Raw genomic sequence first — 24,964 nt, forward strand, 5'->3', positions numbered from 1 at the left:
CTAACAAACAAATGCTTTTATTACAAAATGTTTACATCAGAAATAATAATGGAAGATTATTTATCAAAAGTTAATGTTAAAAAAATTCGAACGGCTTTTTCACGTTTTAGATGTTCTTCTCACGACCTTTTAATAGAAACAGGGCGCTATGTAAACATTCCTCGTGAAGAAAGAATCTGTAATCTATGGAGTTTAAACTCAGTAGAAGATGAATTTCATTTCTTACTTGTATGTCCAGTGTATTTACACCTTAGAGAAAAATACCTGAAAAGTACCCTAATGTTATTAAATTTGTTTCATTGCTGTCAAACACAAAAAGAAGTATCTTACAAAATGTGGCCATGTTCATATATTATGCCTCTTTATACCGACAGAACCTTATGAAAGAATAATCTTAGCTGCTTGGTATTAGGAAACTATTGTGTATATACATTAAGTACATATTTATAGATATTTGCCATCTGAATAAACTACAAAGAAAAGAGTTAGAAATGGTATTAAACTACTAAGCTGTCATATGATATTGTGGGACGTGATATTACAAATGGTTAAGTATAGTTATATGTATATGAAATGATATGATGTGACATGACATGATGTGATATGATATGAAGTGATGTGGTGTGATATGATGCATGAGGGGATATGATGCAATATATTATGTGTATTATAGAAATTGTGTAAATACTGTTTTTAGTGTACATATTATATGGCTTGCGGTCTTTCAGTGTGGAATAAATATTGATTGATTGATATGAAATAAATTGGCATGGAATGACATGGCATTATATGGTATGATATGATAAGATATGATGGGACAAGCTATGACATTGCTAATGTGTTGTGTGATATGACATGTTGAAATGTGATACAATATAGTTGTGATATATGGTACGATGGTATGTATAGTATGTTATGATAATGTTATATGAAATAAAACTATATAGTATGATCTTATAATAATGATACAATATGATATGATGTTATAGAATATGTTGTATGATATAACAAGTTGTGATATGGTAATACAGAAATTATGAAATTACAGGGTATGGTATTGTACTGAATGTGTGAAATTATGTGACTGCGTTGAAATGCGAGGTGGAATGACATGAGGTGATCTGATGAGATATGTACATAAATTGTATAAAACTGTATATTCTTCAACTTATACTATATGCCTGTGGCCTCTTCAGTATGTGAAATAAAGAAATTCGCTTGTCGTAAAAGGCGACTAATGGGATCGGGTGGTCAGGCTCGCTGACTTGGTTCATGCATGTCATCGATCCCAATTGCGCGGATCGATGCTTATGATGTCAATCACTGGATTGTCTGGTCCAGACTCGATTATTTACAGACCGCCGTCATATAGCTGGGATATTGCTGATTGCGGCGTTAAACAACAAACCAATCACTCATTTAAACATTTTTTTATCAAGTATATAATAATAATATTAATATAATTCACGTTAACTGAGTCACACGACATTTGAATTAATTGTTTCCAACAGGTGGAATAAATCTTCCGACTCATATGTTATACACTCAGGGGGGGATCAAGACAACACCCAACTATATATATCATCATGATTCCCAGCATCACACCAGGCACGTTCTCTTACTCGGTTAGTTACTCATGCTGGTGGAATTCCAATAGTTTACATCACCAACATTCACATTGTACTATTTCAACAACATACGTATTTACCGCCTGACGTGACATTTATCACGCCTTGATTAATCATATGACGTTATATAAAACATGAATACACAATGCCATTTAGAAAGTGGTCAAATGTAACTAACGTTATATTTGGGATAACACTTTCTTAGTAAAGTACAGATGCTAGTACTTTTTAGGGTCCCGTCCGCGATTCGAACCCACACCCGCCAGGGTGAGGCACCTAATCGCCAGCACACAACGTCAGTGATCTAACCCACTCAGCCACCGAGGCTTCCACAAAAATGGAAGTCCAACAACTGGTAGTCTAGATCACGTACTTTGAGTACCCCCCTGACAAGTGTAAATTGGCACGGCTCTCATGGCCGATACACAATGCCATTTAGAAAGTGGTCAAATGTAACTAACGTTATATTTGGAAAACACTTTCTTAGTAAAGTACAGATTCTAGTACTGAGTCCCATCCAGGATTCGAACCCACTCTGCCAGAGTGATGCACCTAAACTCCAGCACACAAAGTCAGTGATCTAACCCACACAAAAACGAAAGTCCAACACCTGATAGTCTAGATCACATACTTTGACAAGTGTAAACTGGCATGGCTCTAACCCACGAATAACACATCCTGGTACAGCTAAGGGAGGCAACTGTACACAGCGAATTGCGGCGTATTTGACAGCTGGTCAAATTGTGTGCCCTGTATACTCGAGTGAGTGAGTGAGTTTGATTTTACGCCGCTTTTAGCAATATTCAAGCAATATCACGGCGGGGAACACCAGAATTGGGCTTCACACAGTGTACCCTTGTTGGGAATCGAATCCGGGTCTTCGGTGTGACGAGCGAACGATCCACCCACTAGACAACACCTGTATACTCGATGAGTAGGGCTTATGGCATAGCACAGGGAGGAGGGATATGTTTTCACCCCTCGTACGTAAATCGTTTGTAAAAAAAAATTAAAACTGCGCCCCACTGTTACAAAACGAATATATTTCTTAACATTTTTCTTTACCTATATTAACAGCAAAAGATCTGCACTTGTACACAGCAGACGTAATTCAAAATTAACAAAGTAATGGTACTCTCGTGTCACTGGATTTTCTGGTTCATTGATCACTTGATTGTCTGATTGGTTTACAGGCTGACGTCGCGTGGCAGGAGTACTGATGTGCTGCGTCAGGCACTAAACACATTTTTTTATGCAAATTGTTTGCTACTGGTAGGGCAGGACATGCTTACCTTTTTCGCAATCACCTGAAGTCATCACTGATTTTCAGTGGTCGATTCCCTTTCCAGAACTATTTGCCCTTTACGCCAAATAGTATCTGTTCCGGCAGAAAATCTAGTTATTGTTTATTCTCTTGCATTGACAATTTATAATTAGATATGATGCCAATATATATTTGCATTGTGCAATGCAGAGTCTGCAAATTCAATACTAGTATTTTATTGGTTTTCCTCAGGTAGTACAAAAACTTTGATACATTATTCATCTGTAAGCTTCCACATTTGCTCTTCCGAAAAGCTTATGCCGCTTATCCAGCTAAACATAGAATTGCCCATATAATTGTTGCAATGAGTTGGTAGAATGTCGCATGCAGTTTGTATTCCGCTGGAGATCAGTTGGTGTTTAGTAAGTTGGGAATAGAAATACATTGTTGGATTGTCCTATGTTTTCTATCAATTGCAAAAAACGTTTTAAAAATCTGCCATTTGAAGATGGTATCCGGGCCGGGAAGCTTTCTCTACCCAGGCTTATACGTAAAGAGAGCAGTCATTTCATTTCACTGTTTTCTATAGGACATGGACAGCAGACTCTGGGTACAGAAAGAACTAAACTGACCCTCCAAGTTTATTTACAAAACCACGCATCGACAGCATGTCATGTCGTCACGTGTTAAGAATATTTACAATGAGCACTGGATATTCATCAGTGAAGACATATCTTCAATTCAAGTCATTATAAGAGTGTTTTCATCCTGCTAGCATGATCGCTGGAACGCACAACACTCCATACTAAGTCCACGAGCAATCTGGGTGACCTCGTGGTCATGTGACTCGTCCAAATCAGCTGCTGAAAGATCGTAGTGGTCCTCGAAGTTTTGTCTGATGAAGTTGTAGCACTGCCGGACTTGTCTCCACTTCTGTGTGGCCAGTCGTAGGTAGACCTGACGGACACCTTCAGCTACACACTTCCTGTTGAACAGAAGTAACCCATGGCCAACATGGCCGCCATTGGCTGCATCTCTCACGATTTTCTCGGTCAGTTCCAGGATGTAGGCATCTGAAATGAGAGACAGGAGCTTATTAGTACTTTTGTGTGTGTAGTCAGCTAGTTGTATAGGTTATCATGATGACAATAGCAGTTCTTTATAAATAGTATAGCCATGTTAATTTATGTGGTACGGATATGACGAAATGACCATTTTAACCAAAGAATTTCATTTAAGAAACAATTCCTTGAAATGAACACATGTACATACCTATGGCCTGGACTTGTTCGAGGAATCTATCCTGCATTTCAAAGAGACTGAAGAGTTGGAAGGAGGCAGACACTGGGTCGTCCTTCCATGAGGCAGCAGCAGACGACAATTTAGTGGCAGACGTTGAACAGATCTGGTCGGCACAGGAGGATGCCATGGTCGGAAGTTAGTTTCAATTAGGATTTAACCAGAAAACAGAAGATCTTGGGACTCGTAGCTTACTTACTTACTTACTTACTTTGGAGATTTAACGTGCGCTTTCCGACTGACGCGTATTTCGCACACGGGCCCGGCCAGGCCATTTAATGTGTTTCCGAAAGGGGCGAGGGTGGTCTGTGCAACCCAAGAGGGGGCTTTAGGGGTTGCTTATATAGAATTTGGGAATTTTGAGATTTGGAATAGATGCCGATGGGGTTGGGGAGGAGAACTAAGGGAGCTGGGTATGGTGGATGATTGTTTGTTTTTGTGATTTTGATTTGGTAGGTTATTATGGTTTTACTATGCGTTTTATTAGTTCCGTTTTTATTAAGAATACGCCTAAGGCCTTGAAGTTTTCTAGTTTATTTTGTGGGTTTAGTATTGCTTCTAGAGTGAGAGCCTTGTTTAGATTGAGGGTGGTTTGTAATGCGGTTCGATGTGTTAGGTAGTGTGTGCAGTGGATGAGTGCGTGTTCTGGGGTTTCTGGTTGTTTGCAGTGTGGGCAGTTACCTGTAGTGTGTTTTTTAAATTTTTTTAGGTGGTTATTTAGGTTGGTGTGTCCTGTTTGGAGTTTAGTGATTACTCTGTCGATTTTTTTTGATGGATGGAGAATTTTTGGTTTGGTTAGTGGTTTGCTGAGCACTCTTTTGATTTGGCTATTTGAGTTTAGATATAGGTTATGCCATTTTTTGGTGATTTTTTGTTTGTTTACACTTTTAATTTCTGATTTTGAGATGGGTAAGTTTAAGCTTATTTCTGGGATTTTGAGGGATAGTTTAGCTGCTTTATCGGCGTTTTCATTACCGTATATTCCTACGTGGGCGGGTATCCACAAGAAGGTTATTTGTTTGCCTGCTTTTGTTAGGTCGTTGGAGCTTTTAAGTATTTGATTTATTAATTTGGGTCGGTTTTTGGTATTTTTGTTTTGGAGGGCTTGTAGTCCACTTAGGGAGTCAGTAAGTATTAGGATTTTTTGGTTGTTTTTGGATTCTTGATTGTGGAGGGCTGAGGCCATGCCCATTAGTTCGGCCGTGAATATTGATTGGTTATTTGGGAGTCGGAAGGATTGTGTGGTTTTAGTTGGTTGTGTGGTATCGACTCCGAAACCCGTGTGTTTGGAGGTCGGATCTGAGGATCCGTCCGTGTAAATGTGACACCAATTTGGCCAATTTTTGTGTATGTATGCTAGTGTGGTAGTTTTAGCTATGTTTGGGTCGGTTTGTTTATTTATTTGGCTAGCTAGTGTTGTGTCTATTTTGGGTATTTTAAGTTTAGGGGTGAAGATATTTGATTGTTTGCAGTTTTGTTTAAGATTTTTAATTTGGTGTTCATTTAGGTAGTTTGTTATTCTTTGGGATATTGGGGTAAGTAAGGGATGTTTACGAGCTAGAGCTTGGTTTTTAGGGCTGATGTTTTGGTTTATTAAGTTTTGGGTGAGAGGGTTTGATTGGGACGCGGCCCAGAAATTTAAGCTTAGCTGTTCCCTGCGTAGACTTAGTGGCATTTCTCCTGTTAAGGCCTGAAGTGAGGTGTAGGAGGTGCCATGTTGGGTGCGTGTAATGAGTTTGAGAGCCTGATATTGTATTGAGTCAAGTTTTTTAGATAGAGAGTTGTTTAGGGTGTTGTATATGGCGCAGCCGTAGTCTAGTTTTGATCTAATTAGGGATATGTAGAGAGAGAGGAGAGTATCTTTGGAGGCTCCCCAGTTGGAGCCAGTGAGGCATCTTAGGGTGTTTAGGTCTTTACTGCATTTAGTTGTTAGGTTTTGGATGTGAGCATCCCAGGTGAGATGTTCATCGAAAATAAGTCCTAAGAATTTGGTTTGTTTTTGAAATTTGATTGTTTGATTGTTTAGCTGGAGGATTGGGTAGGCGGGTTTCATGTTTTTATGTTTGAATACTATTCCTGTTGTTTTTTCTGAGTTAAGGGAGAAGCCCCATGACTCGTAGCTTGCTTTAGTGGAGATTATGAATGGTATACATCAGACATCCTGCCTCTATATATCTGCCTGTGTACACTGAGGCATGGAGTAGTCTGTCGGAGTAGTGGCAAGCTCAGTTCTCCCATAAATGGGTATGACAAGGATTATCCTGGCTAATCCTACCACTTTGACCAAATCTCACCGTCTCACTGAGAGTGCTGGGCAGGAAACTGTTTGGTTGACAGTAAGACTAAAGTGATTTATAACATGTTGTTACAGTTATACAGCTATCCACTGTCGACACTTTGTAGTCACTGATTGTTTGATTGACAGGGAGACTAAAGCGATTTATAACATGTTGTTACAGTTATACAGCTATCCACTGTCGACACTTTGTAGTCACTGATTGTTTGATTGACAGGGAGACTAAAGCGATTTATAACATGTTGTTACAGTTATACAGCTATTCACTGTCGACACTTTGTAGTCACTGATTGTTTGATTGAATAATAAGGGTGATATGTATTGATGTAATTTTTATTTCCGTATTGAAATGATTTCTATTTTCGTATTGCTTTGATTTTGATTTTCGTATTGAAAAGATTTGTTGTTATAACAAGTGTGCGTGAAAATTGGTTGTTGTATTGGGGCTTGAGAACGTTGTCTGAACATCCATCAGCAGGTAGGCTGTTTTAATGGTCGCAATGTGGGCACATAAAGTGTATAGTGATTACACAGGTGGCGATGTTGATTAACACTCCGTTAATTACCCGACATCAGGTGAAAATGGCGAAACACTAAACAGTAATAGAGTACAAGCTGTGATTTGTTGATCGAACACAAAAGCATGAATGACAACTTCTTTGTTAACACGCAGGAAGTTATGTGCAGGTGCCTTAAATCATCGTAGTTGCACTTTACTTTCAACGAAACTGATATAATCATCATCTTTACATACTTAATCTATTTTCATTAATTCACAGCATACATTAATTCCTTTGATCAATTATATCATCATTGGTGTGATAATATCAACATATCCTAACAATCCATTTCTAATAAATCGGCAACAATTCCTGAAATGCAGGATAGACTCCTCGAACAAGTCCAGGCCATAGGTATGTACATGTGTTCATCTAAAGCAATTCTTTCTTAAATGTAATTCTTTGATTAAGTTGGCCATTAGGTCACATCCCTAAATTAACAAAGCTTTAAGATTGATAAAGTAATGCTATTTTTAACATGATAACCTATATAGCTAGCTCATTGGCTTATGCATATATATTTATGATATGGTGTGAACTATTATTTACACATACAATTTACTAATTTACAATTTACTGATAAGCCCCTGTCTCTCATTTCAGATGCCTACATCCTGGAACTGACCGAGAAAATCGTGAGAGATGCAGCCAATGGCGGCCATGTTGGCCATGGGTTACTTCTGCTCAACAGGAAGTGTGTAGCTGAAGGTGTCCGCCAGGTCTACCTACGACTGGCCACACAGAAGTGGAGACAAGTCCGGCAGTGCTACAACTTCATCAAACAAAACTTTGAGAACCACGACGATCTTTCAGCAGCTGATTTGGACGAGTCACATGACCACGAGGTCACCCAGATTGCTCGTGGACTTAGTATGGAGTGTTGTGCGTTCCAGCGATCATGCTAGCAGGATGAAAACACTCTTAAATGACTTGAATTGAAGATATGTCTTCACTGATGAATATCCAGTGCTCATTGTAAATATTGTTAACACGTGACGTGACGATCATGCTAGCAGGATGAAAACACTATTAAAGTTATGTTGAAGATTCTGTCTTCATTGTTTGAAATCTAGTGCTTTTTGTTGATATTGTTAATGCCAAGTGATGCCATGACACATGCTGTCAAGAAGCTCATCTGGAGCTTTGTAAATAAACTGCTGAACATTGAGAGTCTTGTTGTTGACTTACAGCACCACACTTTAGTTCTCCTCAGATCCTTCAGACGATGAAGTGAAAGCCAGTCAGGACCTTTAAATAAAACAGGACGCCATACTTGAGGCAGTCCTAGAATCTAGTCATTAAAAACCGAGATGATATGTATATCAAATGATTACAAATTCAGTCTAAAGGTAATTTTTATAAATTTTCCTGTTATGTTACCCGGACTCTATTCAAATGAAAGTATTAAACGTCAAGCCCAGAGAATAATCAGTCTCCATTATCCGCTGAACAGATTGGGCAAAAAAGGTAAAAATAGTGGTGAAACTTATATGAAAGGATCATTGAAACATCTCGTCTGTGAAATGAAAATAATATACAGGTGAGTTCCGGTGAGTAGAAGGGAAGTGGAAGGGAATTGGCTTTTTGATTCGACATGAACAATATGTCATCGTCGATACACCTGACGCTCATGTTAAACTTCTTGGCCAAGTTACCTTGTTTCGACTTTGCCAGTTCGAGGAGAAAACCTGATTTACATGCAAAAAGAAACAGATCAGCAAGAAGCCCATGGGGATGTCTTGCCAAAACGTCAGTCAGTCATGAACACAAATGCCATTTAGAAAAATGTAACAAATGTAACAAATGTTATATTTGGGATAAGACCTTCTTAGTAAAGTACAGATTCTCATACATTTTTGGGTTGAGTCCCATCTGGGATTTGAACCCACACTGCCGAGAATGAGGTACCCCTCTGACAAGTGTAAATTGGCATGTATCCCATGGCCAAAAGCTATGAACACATGAATGCCATTGTCAGAGGGGAACACAAAGAATGTGATTTAGACTACCAGTTGTCAGACTTTCATTTTGTGGAAGTCTTGGTGGCTGAGTGGATTAGATCACTGAGTTTGTCTGCTGGCGACTAGGTGCCTCACTCTGCGCCTTACTAAGAAAGCATTATCCCAAATATAATGTGTCAGTCAGTTCTGGATAATCGGTCCCAAGGGATAAATATTGTGTCCTTCCTTGCCAGGGGTTAGGTCCACTCCCTGGCACAGTGATGACTTACCATTGTACTTTGATGCCCGTAAGTAACTCTGGGTAGAGCCGGGTTAGGTCTTGCAACACTAACTGACTTTGACTATACCAATGAATTGACAAATATTAACTCACTCACACAAGAGATCATCCATAATCCATGGAAGTTGATCCATATACGGGATGAGGAGAAAAATAAGGAACATGTTTTGATAACAACTTGTTTAATAAAACATTAAAACAGAGGTAAATGATGAACGTCAGTCTGTCTTCACTTTGTCCTGAAACAATGGGAGGGCAAGTCGGACCCACTGATCATGCCATCGCACCGACTGAAAGGACTTCACATTGTTTCTCAGTTTCCTCAATTCTGATTGGTTGTCTGGAAAACCCTTCAGGAGATCCTGTGAAGAGAAGATAATTTATTTTGAGCATTTCAAACAGATTTAATACCTGTAAACTTCCCTTGAATCCATGCTTGATGACCTTTGTAGTAGAAAGGAGACATTGCTTGGGTGAGATCAAGCAATATCTACATTGCTTTGCAGACCATTGTGACGTCATTGGTTCCCATGACATCACAATCAAATGACATCACTAATGGCTCTGCTACTGAAGCTGTTAGCTGTACTTTTTACGCTTAAGACACTGCTTATTACTGTCTACGGGTGGCCCAGTTGTCTAAGGCGCTGCGATTCGCTGTGTAGAGTTGCGTCCCTTGGGCATGCCAGAAACCTACGATTGTGGGTTCTAATCCAGGTTCGCCCCGATTATGTTTCTAGGTTTGTCAGCACCATACCCATGCTTGTGGGTTTCTGGGGGGTTATTCTGATCAACAGACAAACCGGTGGAAGCAGTGAGATGCTTGGGACAGAACGTGACAGAGGAGAACCAATGTTAAACTCTTCCCATGGGACTCACATTTACAATTTATAATACATTAAGTTGTTTTTCCTGTGAGAGATTTCTGTCCAAAAATACTGCCAACTTTATATATTCCATGAGCCATGAGTTACGATAACTAGCAGTGCTAATCAGGGAGAGTCAGCTTCTGAAACTGGAAGCTGTTGAGGTTTGAAATAGAAGTGCTGTACCAGGTACATGTTATAATGTTACCTACCTGTAGTTGATCGGACAACTGCTCGTTGTCGTGGAACACCAGCCCATTCTCTCTGTGCTTCACCAACTCCGGCAGACTGGGAACACAAGACAGTGAAACACTTCAACAGATACTCTCTGTGTATGCTAGTAGTATCATGTTGGGAGTTTAATTAGGGCTACCGAGATATATTTGATGAGATGGAAGTTGGAGTTAGATGCACACACTACCTCAGTCCTATCATGGTATGTCAGCTTAGTGTAAGAGGAAAACCCAACTACACAAGACCTCAGTCCTATCGTGGTATGTCAGCTAAGTGTGAGAGGAAAACCCAACTACACAAGACCTCAGTCCTATCGTGGTATGTCAGCTTAGTGTAAGAGGAAAACCAAACTACACACTACCTCAGTCCTATCGTGGTATGTAAGCTTAGTGTGAGAGGAAAACCAAACTACACACGACCTCAGTCCTATCGTGGTATGTAAGCTTAGTGTGAGAGGAAAACCAAACTACCAGTATGGCCCTTGATGTTTACCACTTGGTTTGTTATTTAGTTCAGCACTCAGCAATGTTCCAACTACATGAAGTTGAATCTGGTGAATCTGGTGAACCAATGATTGGCAACAATCAACGCTATCAGATAGTGGTGTAACGATACATGGAACTATCGATTGATTGCGATTGCTTGTCTCACGATAGTACACAATCGATTGCAACTTGAAACAATCGATACTATTGGCGATAGTTAGCCTAACTATCGATAGTTTTGATAGTTAATTTGTTTGGTACATTTACTTTCTTAAAAAACATAGAAACAACTCCTATGATCATCTAACCTCTGTCGTGCTTTCGTTTGGATTGCACTACTTTGTCTGCTTGATTTAGAATTACGTCCCTTAGCTACTCTTCGCTAGGCAACATTGACAAGATGGCGGACGCCACATGTCAGTTTTTGTCAACTTGAATCGCATTTAGTCATTCAGTGAATGCCAATGTGACAATTAAAGAATTTGACCGTTTGTATAGTCAAAACTAGTCATTCAATCACATTCATTCACACTGCAGTAACCAAAGACTTTACCAGTTACGTGAAGTGAAATTTTGTATTAAAATGTTTTTGAGAGGTCTATTTGAACTTGTTTTCTTCTCATTTCTTGTTTTCTTTACAAATAGTATCAGAAAGTTATAATTATTTTGATGGTGTCAGTCAAAATGCTGAAATATATGCTGCTAAAGCCTGCTATAATTGCAAGTGAAAACTATCGCAATAGTATCGCAATAGTAGGGCCACTATCGCAATAGTATCGCAATAGTTATTTTAACTATCGCAATAGTATCGCCATAGTCAAAAATGCCTCAATAGTCAGCCCTACTATCAGAATAGGATGACATGCTATAAACTAAGTCACTGTACACTTATCCATTAAGTCGCCTTGTACAACCAGCATAGGTTGCTGGGGACCTATTCTAACCCAGAGGACCCATGGGGAGACATGCATAGGTTGCTGGGGACCTATTCTAACCCAGAGGACCCATGGGGAGACATGCATAGGTTGCTGGGGACCTATTCTAATCCAGAGGACCCATGGGGAGACATGCATAGGTTGCTGGGGACCTATTCTAACCCAGAGGACCCATGGGGAGACAAGCATAGGTTGCTGGGGACCTATTCTAACCCAGAGGACCCATGGAGAGACAAGCATAGGTTGCTGGGGACCTATTCTAACCCAGAGGACCCATGGGGAGACAAGCATAGGTTGCTGGGGACCTATTCTAACCCAGAGGAGCCATGGGGAGACAAGCATAGGTTGCTGGGGACCTATTCTAACCCAGAGGACCTGTTGGAGACAAGCATAGGTTGCTAGAGACCTATTCTAACACAGATTACCCGTGGCAAGACAAGCATAGGTTGCTGGGGACCTATTCTAACCCAGAGGACCCATGGGGAGACAACCATAGGTTGCTGGGGACCTATTCTAACCGAGAGTACCCGTGGGGAGACAAGCATAGGTTGCTGGGGACCTATTCTAACCCAGAGGACCCGTGGCAAAACAAGCATAGGTTGCTAGAGACCTATTCTAACCCAGAGTACCCGTGAGAAGACAAGCATAGGTTGCTGGGGACCTATTCTAATCCAGAGTACCCATGGGGAGACAAGCATTGGTTGCTGGAGACCTATTCTAACCCAGAGGACCCGTGGGGACACAAGCATAGGTTGCTGGGGACCTATTCTAACCCAGAGTACCCGTGGCAAAACAAGCATAGGTTGCTGGGGACCTATTCTAACCCAGAGTACCCGTGGCAAGACAAGCATAGCTTGCTGGAGACCTATTCTAACCCAGAGGACCCGTGGGGAGACAAGCATAGGTTGCTGGGGACCTATTCTAACCCAGAGGACCTGTTGGAGACAAGCATAGGTTGCTGGGGACCTATTCTAATCCAGAGTACCCATGGGGAGACAAGTATTGGTTGCTGGAGACCTATTCTAACCCAGAGGACCCGTGGGGACACAAGCATAGGTTGCTGGGGACCTATTCTAACCCAGAGGGCCCATGGGGAGACAAGCATAGGTTGCTTGCGACCTATTCTAACCCAGAGGACCCATGGGGAGACAAGCATTGGTTGCTGGAAACCTATTCTAACCCAGAGGACCTGTTGGAGACAAGCATAGGTTGCTGGGGACCTTTTCTAACCAAGAGTCCCCAATCAACTATTTGTATTCACTGACCATTTAAAATCCACAGCACAAACTGGAAGGCCACAGCCAAACATGTCAACCACTTTCATTGGTAGGTCCAGCCCACTGGATGACGTATGAAGACACACGCCTATGTCCGCCGAGCCTGTGGGAGAAAGTGAAACATAAAGACTATTGTAGACTTAATAATGTTTAACAACTTCCTTATTTTACAGTAATGGCGACATTTCGGCTTAGATCCTCATACCGCTGTTAATCAAGACTATTGCAAAGATTTCTGCTTGACTGAAAAAGACAAGAGTCAACAGCAAACTTCAGCCATGGCTTTTTTTAAAGCTCGCCTGGAATTTCCTATTTGGAATGTTATTGAAGGATCAGAGAAGCCAGGCTTTAGGACGACTGCATGCTGGCCTGGCTGCAAAAATGATTGCAAATGTTTTTATTGTCCACGTGAGAACCATCTATAGATTGCAGCAAGGATACCAGGTCACCAACAGTGAACCGTCTTCTTACACCCTGGTTTCTCTGATACTTTGTAAGTCTTGGCATGTTGCTAGTATCAATACAAGAATGTTGGATACACGTACAGTCAACTTTGTTTATAAAGAAGACGCTTATAATGAACTGACGGATATAACAAACTGGTTTTTTTTATTCCAGGACATTTTCTGTCTATATGTCGAATGTAAGCTTATGATGAATTGTGGTTATAACAAACTAAAATTAGTGGTCCCTTTCAGTTCGTTATAACCCCAGTTTACTGTATGTGGTGCCATTCATCTGAAAAGACACAAGGAAATGCAAGTGAATTTTGATTCTCATGGAAAGCATTCAGGACTTTGTACCATGGTTGTTTGTTCAGCTGCATTTTGTCATTATATCCATATGTGTGTCACTTTTCGGACGTTGACATAAAATTTGGATACAGACTATGCCAAAAATGAGATACAAAAAAAAAATGCATTGGTATTTCAAAGGGAAACTTTCATGAAGTATTTTCAGGAAGTGCTGTTTCCTTTTAGGTTTAATATAGCTTCATGGCCTGGTTGATATAGAAGGATGTGATACAATCTGCTTTGGGGCCTCAGTAATAATACAGCTATTCGCGGCGACGGTTGATATAGCAGACCAGTTGGTTGAAGGCGCTGATTAATGTTAATAAATCATTAGGTGTAGTACCTGCACCCTGATACACAACATTGCACAGCAAACACAAAAGCCTGCCAGTAAACATTCTGAAGAAGTCCCTGCACTGACCATGTAGATATACAGCCGGAGTGAACAGGGAGAAGTTGTCATCACACTTAACTTCAACTAAACTACTGCTGATTAGTGAAACAGTTCACCCAAATAAACACTAGCTAATTAAGCTCTGTCACCTGTGTAAATTACTGTAATTAACACTACTCTCTATGTGTCAACAATCAGACAAAACAAACAACTGACTAGCAATGAGAGTCTGTACAACTCTTAGTGATAGTGGTAATGTTGTGTCATTGTATTTTCAAAGAAGAAAATTAATATATCATGATACATATGTCTGTTATCTCAACATTACGGAACAATATGTTATCATGACTTCAAATTTTATAATTAATGTTTGCTAACTTCACAATGTTTTACATCATGGTTGGTGAAAAAGTGTATCCAAGTTTACATCTGTTTCTTTGCAGTCAAATTTGGCCTGCCTGTTTAAATAACCAGCAGTAATGTGGTGTCACAATATCAACAATATATATTCACAATACTGTGACATAACGCACCACCAATTTACTGCCAATCAGGCAATCACCAAAAAGTCCTTCCTATAGCAATGCATTGCAGCCATTGGGTAGGCTGACATCCAATCAAGCAATCACTAACTACATGGTGTGGAGAGTACATAGCTGTAACAACATGTAATAAATCTCTTCAATCTACGCGACTTCCAGCCAATTAAGCAGTTCCTGTCCAGCACTCTCAATGAGACAAGACAATGAGATTAGGTCAAATTAGCAGGATTAGCCAGGATAATCCTTGTCAATCCTAACTTATGGGAGAAATGAGCTTGCCACTACTCCGACAGGCTACTCCATGCCTCAGTGTCACACAGGCAGGTATAAGAGGAAGGATTTCTGATGCACAGTATTCACATTCAAGCTTTGGATTGGCATTGTTAATTGTCTCTCCTTGAAAATCCATCCCATATTCTAACTTTGAAACCATGGCGACATTCACTTCAACCACCTGTGCCGACCAGATCTGTTCACCGTCTGCCACAAAATTGTCGTCTGCTGCTGTCTCATGGAAGGACGACCCAGTGTCTGCCTCCTTCCAACTCTTCAGTCTCATTGAAATGCAGGATAGATTCCTTGAACAAGTCCAGGCCATAGGTATGTACATGTGTTGTCCTCAAGAATTTCGTTAAAATTGAGCAATCCTTCAAAAAAAAATTATACTGTAAGGCGTAATATTCTTTTTCTTTACACAGAAATATTAACAATTCTTATACTCCTTTCAGATGCCTACATCCTGGAACTGACCGAGAAGATCGTGAGAGATGCAGCCAATGGCGGCCATGTTGGCCATGGGTTACTTCTGCTCAACAGGAAGTGTGTAGCTGAAGGTGTCCGTCAGGTCTACCTGCGACTGGCCACACAGAAGTGGAGACAAGTCAGGCAGTGCTACAACTTCATCAAACAAAACTTTGAGAACCACGACGATCTTTCAGCAGCTGATTTGGACGAGTCACATGACCACGAGGTTACCAAGATTGCTCGTGGACTTAGTATGGAGTGTTGTGCATTCCAGCGATCAAATTAGGAGTATCTGACTGCATCAAGCTAAAGGACATATAGTGCTCATTGTAAATATTGTACAAAACATAGGTGTGTCAATGTGTGGTTTTGTGAATAAACGTCATCATGCTCCAAGCCTGTTTTCTGTTACAGCTGCATTGTTTGCTTGCTCAGTATGATCATTGATTTTACCAAGGACACGTCACAGGTTCTACTCACCGAGCAGGAGTGGATAGTCCTCCGATGTCAGCCATGGGAGACAGAACTTGATGTGAGAGAAAGTCATCTCCGATATCTTCTTCATATAAAAGTCTTTCTGAGGACCTTTGCCTTTAGGGACAGATAACAAATCTCATGAATATTAGATCTCGTTCTCGCTACTGTCAGGACAGCCTTTCATCCGGTCAATCAGTGCATCGCTTACCAAATCAGGAAGTGACAGTCAGAATGTTTTCTAATGATGCAACCATGAAAAATGTAACACAAATTTATTCCGAACAACACAGGCCTTTACGACTAAATCCATAATACGCCCTGTATTAGCCATTCCAGAATGTTATTTTCTAATCGAGAATTATGAAGCGTAGACGCCAATTTGAAACTAGTGCTGTAGAGCATGAGAAAGCAGCTTTCTGATGGGCTAATGTAGACTTGTTGTCAGTCATCCCATTGTCGGATAAAGTTTGGTCTGATGTGACCCGTAATGGGATGTCTTCAGATCTTTGTTAAGCATTAGCAAGCACAACAATCTGATTTTAATGAGATTGGACAGATAACATACATGATGTGTATATATTTCTGAACTTAAGAAGTGCTTAGCATAGTGTTCTATGCTTCCGACATCTCCATGTTATATACAACTTGACATGCTCTACTCTGCTCTAACGGCCACATCAAGAAGATTACCAGGATGTCAAAAAAATGGAAATTTTAAAAAAATAATACAGAGCCTGACTTTGGAGAAATTCCATTTAGAAACGCAAGCTACTACCATCACAGGTGGACCCTTTGTGCCCACATCTTCCCGAAGCAAGGCCGTTTACAGCAAAAGTCCAGTTCCTGGCAAACTAGGCTGGAATTTCTTGGTGCCACCAGTTTCTATTACGGGTTATATCCCTTCTATGTCGCTCCTATTGACCAATCAGATTCCACCTCTCATATCACTTGCATTTGCTTCAAACAAAATGGTGGCGCCCAGTCAAGATGATCAGATTGATAATCAACATCAATATTGTGATTAAACAGGTTTTACTTTGCGAAGTGCATCAAATCATGTGATCTCCTTGATTAAAACATGAAAAGATTTGGAAAATATCTGTTGATGCCGAGTTACCCATACACATGCTTTGCAAATCCAGCGATCAACCGAAATTCGATTTCGTTACACGATTTTGATTAGACTATGCATAGACTCGTTAGTCCAGCCAAAATATAACTCCATAATTCCAGTACGGCAAGGGTGGAAACTGGACTTTCATAGTCAGTTGACTCCCTTGCCTCGGGAAGATGTAGTGCCCACTGCTTTCACATGTCTTACACTTAGACAGGCCATTGAACAGGTGGACACTTGAGTAAACCCTACAGACATTGGTCATGATAATGTGACAATAGGACCAGCTCACCTGTAATCACACAGATCAGGTCAGGTAAGGGCAAGGACCTCGTTGATACGGCCTCTTCGTATTCTGCATTTAGAATTGACAACAGGCATAGATATTCACTTTTTCCAGTTTTACAATGTCATAATTAAGATCATTCAGAACACATGATGTTTGTTTACAAGTGGCAAATAACAGTTCTGGAGTATTTGCCAACTTCACGCTTTCTGGATTCCCCAAACGACTAGATACTTGGAGGGTTTTTTAAATGTATTTGGAAACATTAAGCAAATATACATTTCTTAAAACATGGATATTAGCCAAATTGTTTCAATATCGTTACTTTTCTCAGGTTGTTCATAGGTTTCTCATCTATATATTTTGAATATCGGATGTTATGATACCAAACACACAAGCGTAGTCTCTTTATTAAACAAGAAAACTATGCCCACCATTAAAATAGTGAATATAAACTATAAAAAAACGAATCCTATAAAGCCTTAAGAAGTGAAAGGCACTTGGGCTGTCATCATTACATGTGAAATTAATACACACAATACACGGGCCTTCTCTGGAAAACAATTAATGGCAGACACTATGACTTAGTTGAAAAGCATGCAGCAAGGGCCATAACTCTGCACACACAAAAAGTACAGCGCCATTTTTCAAACACAGTTTTGATAAGTATGTTTTAGATAAGCATGCAAACTTTCATTCATGTAACTTCAGTAGTTTCTGAGAAACTTGTCCCCATTTCACGCAGTTTCCACAAAGTTAAAAAACATGGAGCAAGGGCCACGACTCTGTTAAAAATATATTTACACCAATTTTCTAACTCATTGTGTAAAATTTCATTTCTCTGACTTAAATAGTTTTGCGAAAATTTGACGGACAGACAGATGGACGGACAAACTCTGTTCCCATATTTCCCCTGCCCCACTTTGTGGCAGGGAATAATAATGACATTATTATAATCAAATTTCACTTACTGCTGTAAATTTAGAAACCACCTATGAATACAATGTTAGCATGAACTGCCCTATTTAGGATATAGTAACAACTGACTTTGCATCTATGTTTCTTGAGGAAATATGCACATCCCTATCTAAATGAATGGATAGGATTCAGCAATAGTTTATCAAGGCTGGTTGTATGAAGTTTTCTAGAAGTAGTTTCTTCTAGGTTACCTCATTTGCATATTCATTGAATCACCATAGGAGATAAAGTATGATAAAGTAAGGTAATGACTTACTTTCTAAAGCACTGAGCAGGATACCAAAATCTTCATCCTCTGCAATAAGAAATATCACACCATCATAACATACTTCCTTTATGAGCAATAAACTTGGCATGAAATAAACAAAGGTCGAAGTAAAACTTCATTAAGCTGATATCTGATGTCTTAATTTTGAGAGATTATGAGAGTAAGTGAGTGTGTTTGGTTTAACACTGCTTTGAACAGTATTCCAGTTATATCACAGCTTGACAGCATAATTTGGGAGGAAAGCTTGAAGTGATGCAGGTCTCAGAAGTTTACCACTTTGGTGAAACCTACAAGCACGGGAAAGCGAGCCCACAATCATAGGTATTGAGAGATTCTGACACAGCGATGGTTGAAAAATATCGCAGTTCAACAGTCAGTCAAAAAATAATATTTCACCCAAACCCTGGCAACAAACACACATGGGCAGGTACAACTACTCACCTGTCCAGCTCGTACTGCTGACAAGAAGTGCCGGCCTTGACCTCCGCTCCTCCACACCCAACTCGCCTCTGCTGGTAAATACTGGACCCTCTGGTGACCTGCACAGTACAATGACTGACTTATGATCTCCATGTGTTTCATAAGAATTTCTTTGCACATTGTCATTTGTCAGTCCAGTTGTTTCAGTTGTGACTGGTTGAACATGTCAAGGCTTTCCTGAAACTTGTTAACCAATAATGTTCATTTTGATATTAGATGAACGCTCATCTCTTAATCCCTTTATAATTTTCATAACAAAGCAAACTATTTTTATCTTTGTGTTATGCTACTGCCACATAAAGACTAGACTGAGCCCAGTCAGGTCTTCTTGTTTGTCAAACGATAATTGAAAACAGACAATTTGGGAAAGTAAATTGGAATATGTGTTAACTGTGTTAACATGGATAAAAGTGTCACTCTTCAACCTAGGAACATCCACATTCGCAAAATCTCATTCACATCTGGAAACGGACATTTTACTTACTCCGCAGCAAATACAGGATATTCTCGACACAGTCTGGAGAAAAGGTCATGCTTAGTGGAGACAGAGGTTGCTTGGAATCTCTCTGGTGCTCGATCGTACAGCGTCACTGCTCTGTGAGAATTACACAGACCTTCATCAACGGGTTATCAAGCCTGGTTTAAATGGCCCTTTTTAATACCAGTCCAGAGGACTAGTGTAAACTAGTATGAACCTTATTTCACTCATCCTCAGAGTTTGAAGCTAGTCCTCCTTGAATAACTTAAATGTTTAGCTTGTTTACATTTTCTGTCAGTTAGAGTGAGGCTAGAGTGAATTTCGAAGACTGTGCATGGTGAAAAAAATATATTATAAGCTATCCAGCACAGTTCAAGGAAATGAATATGCACAAAAGTTTAGTTTACCAATGGATTATAATACATATTTTATAGATACAGTAATTTACCAATTATTATGCAAATACAGACATCCATTCACAAATTATTAATTCCAGTACTCAATTTCTAAGGATCCTTACATCATAAATTGATTACACTTTTTGGATGCAGATTTGTAAATTTATGGCAGTGGCCCTCACAACCAGCATCCCACACTCGGAGATTCCCCCCACTCACTTCACACCCCAGTTATCATGGAGGTCCTTCCTCATGGCGTCCGTCACACACAGATTGGAGTGTGCAAATTTTCCAAAGAATCTTTCATACCTGAGACAAAGAAAGGATTGTTTTATTATCAAGTGTAATCCCAATTCGATTGCCAGTAAGACCTATAGAGATGACCAGTGTTTGAAATAAGCACCTGCCCGTTAACCCGTGGCAAGTACATGTACATCTCGTGTCAGGCCAAAAGTTTCAAAGTTGTATGGGTCCTTATGGCCTGCAGTAAATTTGTGTGCGTATTTATTTGTCACAATAAGCTGCAGTTTTCTAAATGAGGGCCTGAAGAGTTCAGTCCGGGCCTACAGCTTCTAAATTCCTGATGGCAGCCTGGCAATTATTTTCTATGTCAAACAGTGGATATAATTGTAAGAGAGTGAGTGAGTATAGTTTTACGCCGCTTTTAGCAATATTCCAGCAATATCATGGCGGGGGACACCAGAAATGGGCTTCACACATTGTACCCATGACGGGAATCAAACCCGGGTCTTTGGCGTGACGATCGTACGCTCTCACCACTAGGCTACCCGACCGCCCCTAATTGTAAGAGAAATATAGATATAACTGATCTTTCCCATTATTAAACATGAAGACTACAAAGAAATAACAAAAGACAACATATTGCTCTAACACGTTAAAGGAAATGACTTTTGGGAAATCTGTCATTTAAGCAGCCATGTTGTGTTTGGGTGTAAAAATGTGCTAAATGGAAGTTTTAACCTTGTGTGCAAACTACATTAATAAAAAAAGATTGTGGTCACTTAATATCTAACAACAAATTGTAGCCTAAATCATGCAAATTTGAAATGTTTCCAACTTGAACAAAAGACTGCCACATTTAACATGCATGTAAGTTGAAAACAACCAAACCTGCTCACCACTTGGAGAAGGCCACCAGTGGATGGGACCTGCCCAGACTAAGGCTGAGGATGGTGTACCCATAGTTGTGCCAGTCCACCACCAGGTGGCTGGATCTCAGCAGCGACACAAGCCAGCAGACGGCAATAGTTGGGATGGCCGGGGGGTTCTAGGAAGAACAGTTAAACACACACCTCATCTCAAGAACTGACTGTAGGCTGTTATACCCACGTGGGCAGAAGAATGACTGTTATCTCCATGAACTGTGTCTGTCCATAAGCTGTTACACCAAACCATCAGAGATATCACAGACAGCATTCCACAGATGCTGCTGGAGGGCTATGGGTTATTCAGCTGTCATCTTCCCTAGGCAAGTGAGTTAACCGACTATAAAAGTTCAGTTTCCACCCTTGCAGAACTAGGCAGGAATTATGGAGTTACATTTTGGCTGGACTAACTAGTCTATGCATTCTTCAATCCAAATCGACATCCGGTTCGTAAACTACCGTGCAGATTTCGGTCAAACCAAGAAACTTAGTTTGGCAAGGGTGGAAACTGGAGCATTACAGTGCGTTAACTCCCTTGCCTCAGGTAGATATTCAGTTGTATGTCGTTATCAGTATTCAGTACCATGAAAAGTTGTGTGCCATAGAAAGTAACCTGTCCATCTCAAGACTGACGGCACTGTTCCATCTAAAATATGAGAACTGAGAAAGCTCCATGTTTTAGAAACTTATCCAATGTTGGCAAGTTAGTTTCAACAAGTCTTGCTACTCAGAAGGAATCTACTTTCACTAACCTGACTTCTGATTGCAAATTAACCATCAAACTGTCACCTTAAATGGCAAATTGAAATGACTAAGTTTGAAGTATTATGATTCATAGTACAATAAGTAACTCGCAAGTGATTTCATGGCATGTGATTGGAGAACCAAGTTATTTTCCTGTGCATTTATGTTTCAATAAAACTAACATAAAATAGGCCATGCCCACTAACAGACTACAGTTTCCTGATTGGCTGATAATATATTAGCCATGGTTTGTATTGCATTATTGGGCAGATCAATGTCACTGATTCCATGTTGTTATCTACAGTTATCTTATGTTTTTGATTAAATAAGCAGTCTGTGTGAATATAGGCGTTGACTAATAAATATAAGAATTGTCAACAATATTATTTATAACACGAAATGCAAAACAAATTATTCCCACCAATATAAACTACAGTTCAATGACCCTGCATGACAAGAGTAATGTAATCAATTTGATTTCAAAATGTAGTTGTTTACACCCTGACCATAACAAATGTACTTTCTATGAATGTGTTCACTGACATTACAGTTAACTGAGTTCATGACATGTAGAATCAGGTAATAGATAGAGAATCTCACCAGAGTGTCTTTTGATATCAAATATATCAACACGAGTTGATTAAAGTGGAAAAATTCCGAGGCTTGACGAGGATTTTTGCCACTTTTATCAACGAGTGTGGATATATTTGATGTCAAAAGACACGAGGGTGAGATTTTATTTATCATCCAACATCATTCTTCCAACTTTTTCAGTTTGTAGACAGTTATAAGCAGTGTCTTCAGTGTAAAGAGTACTGCTTACAGCTTCAGTAGCAGAGCCATTAGTGATGTCATTTGATTGTGATGTCATGGTAACCAGTGACATCACAATGGTCTGCAAAGCATTGTGATGTAATTTCATTGCAGCGATATCTACAGTGTAGATATCGCTTGATCTCATCCAAGCGATATCTCCTGTGGGAGCCAGTTTTGGATGATAAATAAACATATATATAGTACTTGTGTTGTCCAAGCAAACAACATGGGCAGATTAGCTGTTTACCTGAAGCAGTGTATATCCAGACTTGGGCAACAAGAGAAGAGTAAATCCTAGAACACCTGACTGCCAGATGACTTTCAGAAAATAGCCTATGATTCTTGGAAACACTGAAAGAAACAAATTCCATGACATAATGGTTCATCCAATGAGCATCCACAGTTTGTTTGCTTATTGTTAAACGCTGCACTCTGCAATATTCCAGCTATGTGACAGCTGTCTGCAATATTGTAAATAATCAAGTCTGGACCAGACAATACAGTGATTGACATCATGAGTATCGATTTATGCAATTGGGATACGATACATGAATCGACCAAGTCAGTGAGTCTGACAACCAAACCTGTTAGTCGCCTCTTACGACAAGCATGGGTTGCTGTAGACTAATTGTGTAATTCTAATCCATATCTTCATGGGTCACATCAACAGTGAAAAAGCAGGATTTATACAGCTCTTTGAATACTCTGTATTATATTTGTAAACTTTGCAAATTAGTGCAATATGTCAGCTTCGATATATTCATGGCACTCTATCATTGGTAAGTCTTGTGGAACGAATTGTCACAAATATCCTTCTATCTACTTCTTTTAATGCATAATTCGCTTACTGACTGTCTTCATATGAAGAAAAACAGGAACTACTTGCTAGATTGCTCTCTTACATTGCCTTTGCAATATATGATTTTAGTTCAAACTCATCATCATGATCATGGATACAATGACAAGATCAATAGTATCACTGCAGCACATATGCATATCATGATCATGAGAATGACAAAGGCATGGCTTACCTCTGAACAGTGCAGGAGGTTCCATCATGGTGTGAACTGATATGTTCTTGTCATCTGTTACTTGTTTATGTCGATCCGAACCTTCATGTTTAAAAAAATGAAGTTACAAGTACTGAACTACATACATAATGTAGTAATACTGCAGTATACTGAAGTGAAAGCAGTATTTTGCAAGAAACGATTGGTACTACTATTAGGACATGTTCAGTTTTTATCAACTTTGGCCGGGACATTCTTCTATATCACGACCAAATTTGAAGAAAACAACCTTTCAGAACATTTTAGATAACAATCAGTCCATGTCCTAGAGTTTATAATACCCAAAGGGTCTACTAATGAAAGGGTACATCAAACATTTTACCCAAAGTGTCCAGGGGAATTGTTTTTTTCCCAAAATAATCCACTGCATAATCTGCCAAAGCCGTCCAATTATCATTATGCCTCTGAGCCACCTACATGTTTTTGTTGCCGTTCCTCCCTATGAAATATGCATCAACCCACAGGACCATGTAACGAATACTTATAACAAACAAACTTGCAGACAAGGCCGAAGTGCTTGTCTACGAGTTTTTTGCAAATTTGTTTATTATTATTAATTACATGGCCCTGTGATCAGCCTTACGCCCAATACAATATTTTTATTGTGTTCATAAACTGCAAGGTAAATCTTGCAAACATACTTAAAATATGAAACTCAAAATCATGATAAATGTTTTTTAGTTCGTTTCAATGTAAAATCTATACATTATGATTTAATTGAAATTAGATCTAATTCACAGTTATATGGATAGACAAACACATGATAGAATCAGAGTCGAAGTCAAAACTTATCAAAAACAAATGATCTGTTTGTGATCTACCTCCATAGCCCACGATGTCCACCATGTATCCTTCCTTTGCGAGCGATATTGCATGGTACTGAATCCGTGGGCTACGTCCGATGTCCCCGAGTACAACAACGCAAGCTGCTTTTTTCCCTTTAACAACATAATTTAGTAGTAGGTATAGAAATACCAATATAAATGGAAACCAAAACAAAAGTTGGAACGTATATAACATTATTCAGAAACTGAACATAACGTCAAAATACCAGACGCATAAATCTTTCAAAATCGTGATTGCACGAAAACACGTGTCAACTTCAGAATGTAAACTTCCGGGTGTTCCTT

At 39.6% G+C, this 24,964-nt stretch overlaps 4 protein-coding genes across 4 annotated transcripts; 2 read left to right on the forward strand and 2 right to left on the reverse strand.

The window, feature by feature from the left end:
- Window positions 1-3,663: 3,663 nt before the first annotated feature.
- On the reverse strand, window positions 3,664-4,321 carry LOC139468485 (uncharacterized). The gene is made up of 2 exons (XM_071250469.1): window positions 4,165-4,321; window positions 3,664-3,965 (listed from the first exon to the last, which is right to left on the reverse strand). The coding sequence occupies exons 1-2, from the start codon at window positions 4,319-4,321 to the stop codon at window positions 3,664-3,666; spliced, it is 459 nt and encodes a 152-aa protein (XP_071106570.1).
- A 3,034-nt stretch (window positions 4,322-7,355) lies between these two features.
- LOC139469299 (uncharacterized) lies at window positions 7,356-7,952 on the forward strand (the record flags this gene model as incomplete). Its single annotated transcript, XM_071251438.1, has 2 exons — window positions 7,356-7,401; window positions 7,651-7,952. Coding segments are annotated over 2 exons (348 nt in total), but the record flags the coding sequence as incomplete, so codon positions are not given.
- A 1,552-nt stretch (window positions 7,953-9,504) lies between these two features.
- Window positions 9,505-24,949, reverse strand: LOC139468661 (chitobiosyldiphosphodolichol beta-mannosyltransferase-like). Its single transcript, XM_071250784.1, has 13 exons — window positions 24,656-24,949; window positions 23,796-23,876; window positions 23,012-23,115; window positions 21,178-21,326; window positions 20,258-20,347; window positions 19,647-19,757; window positions 19,124-19,221; window positions 18,671-18,709; window positions 17,443-17,505; window positions 16,040-16,150; window positions 13,074-13,188; window positions 10,367-10,442; window positions 9,505-9,650 (listed from the first exon to the last, which is right to left on the reverse strand). The coding sequence occupies exons 1-13, from the start codon at window positions 24,852-24,854 to the stop codon at window positions 9,507-9,509; spliced, it is 1,380 nt and encodes a 459-aa protein (XP_071106885.1). The 5' UTR covers window positions 24,855-24,949; the 3' UTR covers window positions 9,505-9,506.
- Window positions 15,247-15,845, forward strand: LOC139468828 (uncharacterized). Its single transcript, XM_071250965.1, has 2 exons — window positions 15,247-15,415; window positions 15,544-15,845. The coding sequence occupies exons 1-2, from the start codon at window positions 15,247-15,249 to the stop codon at window positions 15,843-15,845; spliced, it is 471 nt and encodes a 156-aa protein (XP_071107066.1).
- Window positions 24,950-24,964: the final 15 nt, after the last annotated feature.

This window comes from Haliotis cracherodii, unplaced genomic scaffold, assembly GCF_022045235.1.
Source record: "Haliotis cracherodii isolate W230 unplaced genomic scaffold, xgHalCrac1.p SCAF_2, whole genome shotgun sequence".
In the NCBI taxonomy this organism is placed as follows: domain Eukaryota; kingdom Metazoa; phylum Mollusca; class Gastropoda; order Lepetellida; family Haliotidae; genus Haliotis; species Haliotis cracherodii.

Excerpts from the sequence above, each read along its gene's own strand:
- LOC139468485 (XM_071250469.1), bottom strand. The coding sequence starts at position 4,321 with ATGGCATCCTCCTGTGCCGACCAGATCTGTTCAACGTCTGCCACTAAA. Across the intron at positions 3,966-4,164 it reads CGAACAAGTCCAGGCCATAG|ATGCCTACATCCTGGAACTG; the intron begins GTATGTACATGT and ends CTCTCATTTCAG.
- LOC139468828 (XM_071250965.1), top strand. The coding sequence starts at position 15,247 with ATGGCGACATTCACTTCAACCACCTGTGCCGACCAGATCTGTTCACCG. Across the intron at positions 15,416-15,543 it reads TGAACAAGTCCAGGCCATAG|ATGCCTACATCCTGGAACTG; the intron begins GTATGTACATGT and ends TACTCCTTTCAG.
- LOC139468661 (XM_071250784.1), bottom strand. The coding sequence starts at position 24,854 with ATGTTATATACGTTCCAACTTTTGTTTTGGTTTCCATTTATATTGGTA. Across the intron at positions 20,348-21,177 it reads CTGGTGGCCTTCTCCAAGTG|GTATGAAAGATTCTTTGGAA; the intron begins GTGAGCAGGTTT and ends TCTTTGTCTCAG. Across the intron at positions 16,151-17,442 it reads CCTGATCTGTGTGATTACAG|GCAAAGGTCCTCAGAAAGAC; the intron begins GTGAGCTGGTCC and ends CTGTCCCTAAAG.